General features: G+C 47.9%; 1 protein-coding gene and 1 long non-coding RNA gene across 5 annotated transcripts; one reads left to right on the top strand and one right to left on the bottom strand.

Moving 5' to 3' along the window:
• Positions 1 to 2,029: 2,029 nt before the first annotated feature.
• LOC120409740 (cyclin-dependent kinase inhibitor 1C-like) lies at positions 2,030 to 8,225 on the bottom strand. 4 transcript variants are annotated; one of them, XM_039549733.1, is made up of 4 exons: positions 7,831 to 8,225; positions 5,688 to 5,776; positions 4,883 to 4,964; positions 2,030 to 2,834 (listed from the first exon to the last, which is right to left on the bottom strand). In XM_039549733.1, the coding sequence occupies exons 1-3, from the start codon at positions 8,197 to 8,199 to the stop codon at positions 4,961 to 4,963; spliced, it is 462 nt and encodes a 153-aa protein (XP_039405667.1). In that variant the 5' UTR covers positions 8,200 to 8,225; the 3' UTR covers positions 2,030 to 2,834; positions 4,883 to 4,960. The 4 variants fall into 4 exon arrangements, with proteins under 4 accessions (XP_039405667.1, XP_039405668.1, XP_039405666.1 ...); XM_039549734.1 differs by lacking the exon at positions 5,688 to 5,776; XM_039549735.1 differs by lacking the exons at positions 2,030 to 2,834; positions 5,688 to 5,776 and adding an exon at positions 2,841 to 2,955.
• LOC120409741 lies at positions 8,154 to 13,222 on the top strand. The gene is made up of 3 exons (XR_005601514.1): positions 8,154 to 8,242; positions 11,266 to 11,744; positions 12,702 to 13,222. It is a non-coding gene; the product is annotated as an uncharacterized LOC120409741 (long non-coding RNA).
• Positions 13,223 to 13,252: the final 30 nt, after the last annotated feature.

Raw genomic sequence — 13,252 nt, 5'->3', positions numbered from 1 at the left:
TGTTATTTACTAAAACTAACACTATAAGGAGAATATATTATAGCCAATCTTACATTGTTTGAGATGGCAGGAATGCTGGGTGCTGTAGCTTTGAACAGGCCTTTGATCCACATGCATCATGCTGGACACACCTTGTCAATAGGCAAGATTCTTCTTTTTTATTTGGTCATTTATCTTATAATTTTCTTATAAGACAATAGCTCTATTCATAAAGGAGAATTTCTTGCTGTGTTTATAGATGAATCCACAGCCATGGAAGTGGCATAATCACTGCTACCAAGTGGGAGCTGCCTGCAAGCTACTCATGATGAGCTACTTATGATGAGCTGGCTGAGTTGATCCTGCAGTCACAGGACCTGTGCAGCACACAGACCCCGAGGCCATTTTGTATATGCAGCACAGGCCTGCACCTACTAAGGTTAAGGGTTATATGGACCACTAACTCCACAATGCACAGGGGTCTCCGGTCCGGATCATTACATTCCAGCTATTGATCCACATGGAGCTTACCTTTCCCTAAGATATTAGAGATCGTATGAAGAATATATGCACTTCTCAGGCTTCAAGTACAAGGCACAATAGAGCAGACATAGTCTGTTCAAGATCACTAGCTCCTCAAATAAAATATCTTCTGCAAGGTTATCAACATCCTCTCCCAAACCACCAGTGACCTCCTGGCATAGCAAAAAACCTGCAACTATATTTGTCAAATCAGTATTTTATATGGGTACAGTGCACTGCCCCTTTGTAACAATACACAATGAACAGAAACAACATCCACTCATTCTGGAGTTTGAATTTACCTACCATCGTCTACTGATATGTGAGTTATTTTTGGCACACTGGAAGGAAAGCCTCTAAAGGGTAGGGCTGCATCTGCCCAGTGTTAGAGAGGCACGCCAAAAAACATGGAAGAATGGGCTGTTATTCATTGAGACTTAGTCTGAGGATCCATCATCTAAGGCAGCAAAAGTATGTAAGTATGATACTTAACATTTGCTAGAGGTCATATGGCAGTTTCCAGAGAAAGCCCAGCCTTGCTTTCTTGACAGTCCTAGGCATACCAACACAGAAATAAGAAGCAGCAGCACACTCAGGTTGAGAGGGGCTTCCTATGCTACAAGTAGGCTTTGCACAAAGCTTGCCTTCTAGTCACAGGAAACAGTCACTGTAGGCTGCAGGGATACTAAAGTGACAAAAGGCACTTGGAGGGAAGAGCTCACCCTGTTTACATCCTTCTGATACTACAGAAGGGTACAACATCATGTTTACACCCCCCCACTGGAATTACTGATTCTCAGGGCAAGTTTTAGGTCAATAGTCCTAACATTGTATTATGGAGGAATATTAGAAAACATTCAGCAGGCACTGTCTTCATCTGAACTGCAGAGACTAACATGGGCAAAGCAAGCATATGAGTGACTTCTGTTTACAAACTACAGAAAGGAAGGAGTCTTATGCCTCTTTACATGGGACAGGTGAGGCTGTGAATCTCTCCTCTGCCACCATAATCCTGGGATGTACTTGTCTCTTCATATCCTCAGAACAGAAGAAGCCACTTCAAAATTAGTAGCAGACAAACAAACAAATAAAAACCAGCCACTACTACAAATTCTTAACACAGTTTAGTAGATATTCCTCTAACACATCACCTACTGCAGTATTGACAGTGTCAAATCACAAATAGGGGGTTCGTCCTTGGTGTCTTGAAGTTATGTTTCATCAGGAACAAATGCATCAAGTCCATTAGAACAAAACAGGGAAGGTCTCTGCTGCCGAGGCTCTACCTTTTAAAAATCCCCTTGCCCATGCCTCAAAGCAGAGCATCTCCCAGATTCTGTTTCTCAAATCACATTTATCAGTGTGACAACTGATATTCTGCTCCAGCTGGGCAGTCAATCCAGGGAGGAGAGGCTGGCTAATACAGTGTGAGGGACTAGAAAGAGTGATGTTTCAAGGTATTTTGGGATGCATGGGGGGGTGCTGCTGTTGTACTGAGGATGGCGAGAAGAACGACACAGAATGCAAGTCCAGGATAAAATGGGAATGTTTAATTAATTACAAACTCGTTTGGTAACTTGGTTCGCCATAGAGGAATGATATGATTGGTCCATTGGTTAGCCACCTACCAGAGTGACTGGCTGAATGGTATAACACTCATTTTCAAAATATTTTTCCCAGTATACCAAAACAATCTCCCACCACAGCCTGCACCTGTGAGATAGTTTACAAAATCTCAAACTGTTTCCCAGCCAGTCTGCATGAGAAAGGAGACTTTCACAGGTGGCTGAAGAAAGCTAGAAAATTTCTCTGGTAGCTTTTTAGTATCCACAATTCCCCCTTTTGACCAAAAAGGTAGCATTTGTAGTCCTCTGCGGGGCCCCTTGCAGAAAGGAGAACACACACAGCATAAGGGATCCGTTTAGTAATGGCTGTCACCAGACTGAATCCAAATGAGACACTGATTTAAAGTGGGCAGAGATTCTCCAGCAGTGCCATGGGAGATACAGCTAGCGAATCCAGCTATATGTCCAGTCATTAATTCTGAATAGCCTTCAGGGCTCTACATCAGTTACTAATTCTGGATAGCCTTAAGGGCTCTAAAATTCTGCATAACATTCTGACTCCATAACATAAGAAACTTAAAGTTCAGTCTCTGCTTGTAGAAGGACCAGGCTGATGGTCGACATCTTGGTCATCATCAGAGGGATCATTCGATGAATGATCTGCATTCTGGTCATCATTTGAAGGTTGCCTTGGAGGTTGCCTGTTCTGCTTCTGGTACCGCAGGTCAGGGCGAGCGCATCTTGCAGGTAGCCACTGTACCCCAGTATCTGTGGAAACGTAAGCATACCCACAACCCCAAGCAGTGAGCTCATGCAGGCCTTCCCACTTGTTAGTAAGTAGATCCCGTACCCAGACTTTCACTTGAGGCAGGTGCATCTCGCCTGCAGACTGCAATGAAAGAAACTGATTTAAAATAACAGGATTGTTCGAATTTGGTGGCACTGTAAGATGATTAATTGTATATAGAGCTTTTTCTAGTCGGCTCTGTGGGGTTTCTCCATGCATTCCCCCTTTTTGTTTCTCCAAAACACGCTTCAAGGTGCTGTGAGCACGTTCGATAATGGCTTGGCCAGCAGCAGAATGTGGAATACCCAAAGTATGATTTACACCCCATAGGTGTAAAAACTGCCACGTCTTCTGTGAGGTGTAGGCAGGGCCATTATCGGTTTTCACAGAAGAAGGCACGCCCAAGATCGCGAAAGCCAGTTTCCAATGGGCAATGACATCACAGCCCTTCTCTCCAGTGTGAGCAGTAGCCCACATAGCTGAGGAGAAAGTGTCAATAGACACGTGCACATATTTCAGCCAGCCAAATTCAGGGATGTGAGTTACATCCGTTTGCCAAAGCTGCAAGGCTTTGAGGCCTCTGGGGTTTACCCCCTGTGGTAAAGGTGCAGCAAGTCCATGACAGTCAGCACAAGAGCTGACAATGTCGCGCGCCTCGGTTGGCGTTAAATGAAACTGCTTCTGCAGGGTACGTGCACTTTGATGGAAGAAACCATGCGATGCCTTGGCTTGTGCAATTCTGTCAGGCTGAGGTGCTACCTACGCAGGGTTGGCCAGCATGTCAGCCCTGGCATTGCTTTCTGTTATGAAACCTGGCAAATTGGTGTGACTTGGAATATTCAGAATGTAATATGGGTGAACTTGAGCTTGAATTGCACTCCACAAAGTTTTCAATAGTGAAAACAGAGCTGCATTATTGATTTCTTTCAAAAGTGAGCAATCCAAGTGTTGGGTTATATCTGCTATGTAAGCAGAATCAGTGACCAAATTCAAAGGAACCTCAGAAAATTGCTGAAAAGCCATGGCAACAACCCTCAATTCAACCATCTGGGCAGAGCCTGACTCGTAGCCTTCCAGCACCTGCCAGTCAGATTCCTCCTTCCAGGTAACAGTGGCTTTCCCTGTTTTTCTGGAGCCATCAGTGAAGATGGTGGGCCCTTGCACTGGCACCCAACTATTGTTTGGCTGCAAGGTGAAGCTGGTCGATTTTGCCAGCTGCAGTAATTTGTGGCTGGGCAGATGATAAGCAATCTGCCCCAAGAAGTTCTGCAGTGCACTTTGCAAAGGAGCGCTGTTAGTAAAGCTCCACTCAAAGTGTTCCTGCTGTACTGGAAGAACAATTGTTGCACAATCTGCTGCCATTAATTGCAAACAATGTTGGTGGCATTTGATTATCAAACAAGCGATCAATTCAAACAATGTGGGTGCTGTCTTTTTTGGCTGATGAGGCAAAAAGACCCATTCCAGGATATGGAAAGGGTCAGGCCACCGTTTATTCCATTGGCCAATGATACCTGTAGGATGAAAATCTGGAGTGGTAATGAAAACAGTGATATCAATGGAGGGATCCACTCGATAAACCTGACGAGCAGAAACAGCCTGTTGAACCTCCGCCAGCGCTCATCGCTCTTCAGGAGTCAGTTTTTGAGATGAATCCAACTCGGGGTCCCCCTTTAAAATATTAAAAAGCGGGGAAAGTTGTGCTGTGGTTAGCCCTAAATAAGGACGTAACCAATTAATGATACCCAGCAATTTCTGAGCATCATTCAAGGTCTTAATAGAATCTGAGAATTGCACCTCTTGGTGCTCTATACTTTGATCCAAAATTTTGACTCCTAGGTATTTCCAAGGAGGATGCTGCTGAACTTTCTCTGGAGCCACCTGCAATCCATAAGAATGCAGAGCAGTGAGCAGCCGAGGCTGAATCCTCAGCAGCTCATCCTGGGTGGATGCTGCCACCAGGATATCATGGTAGCAGTATGCCTCAGGAAACTGCTCACAGACTCTGGACAAAGCCTGAGCGACATACCATTGGCAGATAGTCGGGCTGTTCTTCATACCCTGAGGTAGAACCTTCCACTGATACCTCCGCGCAGGTTCAGCATTGTTAACTGCAGACACAGTAAAAGCAAATTTTGGGTTGTCATCAGGATGTAAAGGAATAGTGAAAAAACAATCCTTCAAATCAATGATCAGGATTTCCCACCCTGTTGGGATCATGGTGGGTGAGGGCATGCCAGGCTGCAATGCCCCCATACTTTCCATCACTGCACTGACTTGTCGGAGATCCTGTAACAATCTCCATTTCCCTGATTTTTTCTTAATTACAAAAACAGGAGTGTTCCAGGGACTAGTAGAAGGTTTAAGATGTCCCTGTTGTAATTGCTCCTGGACTAACTGACAAAGGGTGACGAATTTCTCTTTTGGTAGGGGCCACTGCGGAATCCAGATAGATTTGCTTACTAGCCACCGCAAATGCAGCATAGGATACTCTGCGCCCTTTAGCATAGTGGCCCCAACTAAAAATTTGTCCCAATCCGCACCCCCCAAGCTGCCAACACATCCCACCCCCAGAGGTTAAGCGGAGCTGCAGTGACATAGGGCCGAACTGTAGCTGTTTGCCCCTCTGCATTTTTCACCAGCACACGTTGCTCACTTAAGTAGCTCTTTGCCGTTCTTCCCAACCCTGTGATGGCTGACCCCGCAGGGGCCAGAGGCCACCTGGGAGGCCACGCAGAGAAGGAGACAACTGTCATGTCAGCGCCCGTGTCGATCAAACCTTGGAGTAGGATCTTGGGCGGTTGGGCATTTGGCAGGATTAGGTTACACATCACCTGCGGCTTTTGGCTGGAGATATCAGCAGTCCAGAAGACCTGCAGAAGCCCCCTAGATCCAAAGCCACCATCTCCGTGACTGCGTTGTTCTGCCCTAGGAACACATGACTTAGAAGGCACAAGTTGAACAATTCTAGTCTTTTCAGGAATGGTAATGGCGGGGTGGGTGTGGAAACCATAGCACAAATCTGGCCTGTAAAATCAGCATCAATAACTCCTGGGTGTACAAAGATCCCTTGAAGGGTGACACGAGACCTACCCGCAAGCAATGCGCTGAAGCCCTGACCTAAGGGTCCATAAGCATCCAAGGGAACCTTATAAACACGACAGGATTCTAAGATGACTGTTGCTGTGGTGTGCACATATACCCCGACTGATCCCTGGGTGCTGGCTGCAAGCTGACTGAGTAGGCCTGTGTCTGTACCATGCCCTTGGGAAACATTTGTGTCTGTGCACAATTCCCCTTTGCACTCCTGGGCAAGTTTCCAGAGTGTATCAGAGGTCAACCATTGGCATGATACACAGATCCACAGTATTCTGCAGAATGACCTGGCCTACCGCATCTCTCTCATTGAGCAGCTCCCCTGTTTTCCTTATTTCTCATCTTTTGTCTAATCTGTTTCTGCTTGCTCTCAAGCCTAGGTTGCATTTTTTGTCCACCAGAATTTAACTGAAGAGGTGGCCAGAGCAGATTTATGCTCCCCAGATCCCACCTTAGCACAGGCTTCAACCATCTGTGTTAGCGTGGGTTCCCCTGGTAAAGCATCTATGATCCTTCTGCACTCATCATTAGCATTACCTCTTGCTAGCTGTCTACACAACAGCTGCCTCATGGCCTCATCTTCAACCTGCTTTTCCAAGGCTGCAGCAATCTTTTCCACAAAAGATAAAAAGTGCTTTTTCTCCCCCTGAGATATTTTCACATATCGTGTTTTAGGAGCAGCCATGTCTATGCCCTTTAATAAGGCTCCCATACCAATCCTCTGAGCCTGTTCAAGGATCTGAGGATGCCAGGTAGCCTGAGTATCAGGGTCCCAATAGTTATTGGCTCCCATGAGAACATCTGCAGGAACTCTGTATCTGGGATGAGTTGGAGGCAACTGCATATTCTCAGCTGCAGCCTTCTCAGCCATCCTTCTCCAATTAGCCTCAAAAACTGAAAATTGTACAGGTTGAAATAATACCTGACCTAGATGCTTAATATCAAACAGGGAAAGCAGATCAGTATTTAGCACTCTAATAATCTGCATGACTTCAGGAGAACCCCATCTGTCGAATTTCCCACGTGTTCACTTGTCAGAGGAAGTAACCTTCAGGGATGGGACTACGCGATTACATGGACATATTGTTTAAAATAACAAAACGCATCAGTCGAGGCGTGAGATTTTACAATACCTCCTAATAATGGCGACTAATCACAAGATTTAGAATTACATCGTAATTTATAACTTTCTAATGCAATAGGCACTTAAAACAACACTTTGTTTTGGATTTATGACCTATCACCTGTGGCACTTCTCGTTGCAATGCAGCTATGTCTTGACCAATAACTTCTCATGTCACGTACACACAGATGTCTCTATTATAACATCTACATTCTTAACTTAAACTATATAAAATCACACTATTATATTTAAAACCCTCCACCAGAACACCCAGTGTACACTTTTACTTATAACTATAGGAACACAGGCTCGTAATTCTTTTGCTTAAGATCTATAAATCTCTGTCAATTAAGCCAGACCTAGTCTCTTCCACGGTTGTAAACCAAAGCCTCTTTTAATTGCAGGAGTTTCTACTCCTCTGTGTCCCACACTAATCCATATTGAGCAACCTTAGTCTGCAGATCCTGGACCACCCTCCAAACAAAGGTCTCATGTTTGTCAGACTGACCTGAGTTAGGAAGGGCTTTCTGTACAGGAGAAGTTTGGATAATACCCTCTGTATCACTACCACCTTGGTCCATCGTTACATCGCTGTGATCTACCTGCACACCATTCTGAGGCAAGGTAGCAGCCTGCTCAGGTCTCCCTTCCCCTTCAGGCATCCCAACTCTTTCTAATAAGTCCCAGTCCCCAGCCTCCAGTGCCCGCCTCTTGACCTCCTCCCAGAACCGTTTGGAATCTTTTGGACGCACAGTCACCTTGCATTCTGGAAATGTCCGAGGACGGTTGCGGGCTAGCCGTGTTACCGGTTGCTGGCGCCTGAGTGCCTTCACAGATTCCCGTAGCGAAGCAGGCGTGTCCATAGCAACGCTGCTAGCATCGTCGGGCAGGGGTGCGTCCGATGGTCTCCCGGGAGGCTGGCAGGACGCAGGCACCACACCAGCGTGCGGCGCGGCTGCGGGGGCTGTAGCGGCGAGGGCTACGCCCGGCAAGGCAGCTTGAGACGTTGCGGCTTGCATCGGCACCGCCATCTGCGCAGGCTCCGGCGCTGGGGCCGCTGGGGCCGCGCCCCGTACCGCGCCCAGAGCTGCCAGCGCGAGTCCAGCCGCAGTAGCCTGTCGCGACATCTGCAGCAGTGCTGCCAGCTGCTGTGATACCTCCCGCAAAACCGTAAGCTATTGCGTTACCTCTCGCATCATCGTAAGCTGCTGTGCCAAGAGGCTGTGCGCTATCTGTCCTTGCACCAAACATTGCCCAGCTGTTGGGGCATGCGCATGATAGCCAGGCGCTACGGGTGCCGGCGCGGGACAGAAAGGCACCGGAAACGTGGCTGCGGCAGACTATGGCGGCTTGCCCGCACCCGGGACCGGCACGGACGGTTCCCGCGGCGGCAGCGCGGCCGGTTGCGCTGCGGCAGGCAGCGGCGCCGAGCTCGGCTGCTGGGCTAACGGCGCTGGGCCCGCCCATGGAGCGGCGGGTGGTGCCGGGGCGGAAGCCGCCATGACACCCCCCCCCTCACCCGGTCGCGGCAAAAGGGACGCCGTGGGGAGATCCCGCTGCAACAACCGATATAGGTGGCTGAACGTGCGACTGTGGCACAGAGGAGGGAAGGGCGGCCGCCGGAGCGAAAGGTGGAGGACGCTCCAGCTCTTCTGCTGGCGAGGGGTATCTCGAAGGGGCATACTTCCGCGGGGAAGGATAGGACCCCCGCTCTGTACTCCGTACTGCCCACGCTGTCTTGAGTCAGTCCCCCCTCAGATAACTAATCATCCGCGGCAGACCCCTCAGAACCTTCATCCTCAGATTCATCAGAGCCCGTTGTCCCTTTCCGTCTCGTCCTTTTGTCCATTTCTGCATTATAACATATAGAGTTCCCGACGTACGTAGTAGGTTGACTACATTCTTATCGCCAGATGCAGCCTCATGTATTAATGCGTCCCCTAGCCGTTTCCAAGCTTCTGAGCATTGTTAGGATCTGGTGTAAGCCCGTGATCTGCAGCCCAGTGAAGCAAAGCGCAGAGAGCTTCATCAGTTATATCAGCTCCTGCGATCACTATCACAGATTTGAAGGCAGAAAGTATCGTGCTTTCTTTTGAGGATTTATGTCCCATCTTTTCGGTCTAGGGTTCCGTTCCCGCAGCCCGGGGCCGCGCGGCGGTTCGGTTCGCCTCTAAGTGCGCTTGCAGTTCACGTCGCAGGCCACCAGATGTCACTGTTGTACTGAGGATGGCGAGAAGAACGACAGACTGCGAGTCCAGGATAAAATGGGAATGTTTAATTAATTACAAACTCGCTTATATAACTTAGTTCGCCATAGAGGAATGATATGATTGGTCCATTGGTTAGCCACCTACCAGAGTGATTGGCTGAACGGTATAACACTCATTTTCAAAATATTTTTCCCAGTATACCAAAACAATCTCCCACCACAGCCTGCACCTGTGAGATAGTTTACAAAATCCCAAACTGTTTCCCAGCCAGTCTGCGTGAGAAAGGAGACTTTCACAGGCGGCTGTAGAAAGCTAAAGCTATAAAGTTTCTCTGGTAGCTTTTTAGTATCCACGGCGGGGGGGGGGGCGAGGAGGAAGGGAGGTAGGTCAGACCTTGCCCTCGCAAGACAGTGAACTGCCCTCCACCACCCACCCCTAGAGCTGTATCCTAGCCCCACAGTGTCTGCCAATCTTTGGCACACTGGAGGCAGTGCTCCACTCTTGCCTAACCCAGCTTTTGGCCAGAGTGGCCAAATCACTGTAAGTCCCACCTGTGGCGAGGGCCCAGGAAGGCCAAGTGGTATTTAGTCTTAGAACGAGGCCAGCACACATTTTGATCCTACCTTCCTCTTGGAGTTTGTATCTGAATGCTGCTGGAACCCAGGAGTTGGCAGCTATATGTGTGCTTTTCTGTATCTTTTCTGTCTTTCTTCTTTCTAATTCCCTCTTCTCAGAACATCTTGAGTAACTTAATATTGAACGGGTTTAAAGTTTGCTAAATTGAATGGGCCAAATTAATGCTTTGAGCAGTGTTTTATGTTGACTGGATGCTGTACTAAATCTTTTGCTAGAGTTCCCTGACTTTCTACAATTTGCCAGTAAACTTTTGTCTTGTTTTGACCTCTTGAGAATATCTGGTCAGTGTTTCTCCCATGTGTCTAACCCAGAGTACATGAACCACTATGAAGTCCTTTTATTAGGGCCTTACACACAGGTGCTTACACAGATACAACAGAGGAGGAAAAGAGTGCACTGGCTGCACTATGTCCAGACTGGACTCTAGAACCGGGCAGAGTACACTTAAAGCAACCCCTGAAGAGTAAGAGACACCATCAGCTCTCCACTGTACTTCCTAACGCATTTACTACCAGCTTCAATAGAAAACACCAATCCTGACATAAAGTAGACCTGAGAGACACAAATATTCAGAATCAAGTGGTCCTAGACCCTCCAAATCCATTAAAAGCAATGAAAGTGCTACTTCAAACATGATAGGAAAGTCCATCTCCATTGTTCAACCATCATTATATGGGACATTTCTAAAACGAAATATAACAAACATTATTTCTACCTGAAGATGGTAAATGAGCCAACTAGTCAAGGCTCCACTGGACCTGCTGTTTGTAAACAGTGAAGGACTGATGGGTCATGTGGCAGTTGGAGACCACCTTGTGCACAGTGATCATGAAATTATACAGAGTTTTAGTTTCTTGGAGAAGTAAGGAAAGGGATCAGCAGAAATGCTACCTTGGAGTTCTCGAGGGCAGACTTCAGCCAGTTTGGGACACTGGTTGACATAGTCCATTGGAAGGAAGTCCTGAGGAAGCAAAGAATGTGCAGGAAGGCTGGACATTCTTCCAGAAGGAAGTCTTAAAGGTACAGGACCAGGCTATCCCCCATGTACTGAAAGATGAACCATGGGAAAAAATACTGGCCTGGCTGAAAAAAGAGCATTGGCTGAAACTCAGGAAGATTGCTCAGCAGCTCACAAAGAGTACAAGGATGCAGGGAGAAAATTAGAAGGGTCAAATCCCAAGCAGAACTTAATCTGGCTTCTGCCATAAGACAACAAAAAATGTTTTTACAAATACATCAGCAACAAAGGAGGGCTAAGCAGAATCTCCCTCCCTTATTGGATGTGGGAGGAAACATAGTTACAAAGGACGAGATACTTAATACCTTCTTTCTCTCTGTCTTTAATAGCAAGACCCATTGTTCTCCAGATACCCTGCTCCTCGAGCTGGAAGACAGGAACATAAGCAGGACAGGATCAGAATGAAGCTCCCGTAATTCAGGAGGGAATGTTCAGCTACCTGCTATGCCACTTAGACATTCATGAGTCTATGGAGCCAGATGATATCCACTCATCAGGTTACTGAGGGAGCTGGTGGAAGAGCTCACCAAGCCAACATCAATCATTTATAGAAGTCCTGGCTAACTGGGGAGGTCCCAGGTGACAGGAAGTTGGCAAATATTATGCCCATCTACAACACGGGCTGGAAGGAAGATCCTGGGACCTACAGGCCTGTAACCCTAATGGCTCTCCCCACACCAGCCATGGGGGCTTGCACTGCAACGTCAAGGCCACGAACATCATCCTCAACCTGGCCATTGGTAAGGTGAAGCTGATAACTTCAGTTGCAGCACAAATCTAAAGGACATGCTATACACCTAGTTTTCAGGTGAGCCCATGTTAGGGCCTGGTCAGGTGCCAAAGGGCACCCTTTGCTGGGGTGGGAATAATTCTTCAAGATGTTTTTTTCATGGAGGGTAGGTGGGGACAATTTTGTGGAATGGGAGCCAGCTAGTACTGGTGTGGGGGGAACCAGCGCAACAAAACCTGTGGAGGGTAGCAGAGGGGGGTTTGAAAAACCTTTGCACCAGCCACTTTCATTTGCAGGCATGGGAGGGCTTGTGGTGCTATACCCCCCTCTTCTGCCTTGGCCTATGGTATTTTTCTTGACCAATGCAGGGGTGGGGGCAAATAAAAGGCAGTGTTTTCCCTACTCCTGCATGAGTGTTTTCCTTGCATAAGGTTGGGCCTTCCCGGGGCTCACTCTGCCGTCTTTCAGTGTCAGGGACTTTCTTTTCAAACCTAAAGTTTGTTGACAAGGGTCAGGTGCTGGCAAAAAGGTAGCAGGTCACACTGTGTGGCACCGGTGTGCCACATCCTCAGGGATGCCAGGCGAGGGCAGCGTGCCCCTGATGAGCTCCATCTGTATCCCACAAGAAAGCAGGTGTACAGCCCCACCAGAGGGGATAATCTTCCGCTACCGTGGACATCCAGCAATGATCTGGTCCCTGAGCGTTCTGCTCTATGACATGGCCTTCAACAGAGATGAGGACATTATTCTGGGCTGTTATCTTCTTCCTGCCATTGGTGTTTTGAGCTGGTACCTGGCTTTGCATCGCAGGAGGAATAACAGAGTTGGGAGATTACAGGTGGCATACGAGCACCCTGTTCTTGCAACTACGGAGGAGATTGATTTCTCACAGTTAGCTGGAGGAACTGGCACACGTCCTACCATCCTGCTCTCCAAAAGAGAGAATTGATTGGGAAGTTTGGGCATAGCCTGGGCACTGTAGACCCTTGAAAAGAGGGGACCATTGACCAGCAGCTTTTTGTTTTCTCTCCCCAGAGTGCCAGCACTTCGTCAAATGGTGTTTATCCATGTGTCCCTTGGACAGGCCTTAATTGGAAGACCTTTTCAAGCATTCTTGGCTGCAGGACATTCACCTGCCCCAGGAGATGGCAAAGATCCATCCCCCTGCACAGTAGTATCCAGCAAGTAACAGCTCTACACATCTCATGGCATTAAGAAGCCAAGAAAGCCAGACTCTTTCCCTGCAACTGTAGCACAGAGTAGGGATCACAGATGATGAGATGCTTCTGCTGGTCCTGGGGGAAGTTGCAGAAGAAGTGGCTAAGCACTCTCCATGGTATTTCAGAAGCTGTGGCAGTCCGGTGAAGTTTCCACAGACCAGAAAAGGGGAAACATCCCCACTGCAGATCCCTGGCATCGTGGTCTCCCTGCAACCTGGGGTACAACTATGGCATCCTGTGGCATCCTGTGGCATCCTTGTATTACCGCAGGCCTGGGCCTGAGGGTATATCACCGTGTCCTGCAGCCATAGGGAGGAGGAGGAGAGAAGATCCGGCAGGCAGGAATTGTGCAGCAAGATTGATTTA

Source organism: Corvus cornix, chromosome 2 (genome assembly GCF_000738735.6).
Source record: "Corvus cornix cornix isolate S_Up_H32 chromosome 2, ASM73873v5, whole genome shotgun sequence".
Classification (NCBI taxonomy): Eukaryota; Metazoa; Chordata; class Aves; order Passeriformes; family Corvidae; genus Corvus; species Corvus cornix.
Note: the sequence above shows the minus strand (reverse complement) of the source record. Positions and strands in the feature narration are given on the sequence as shown.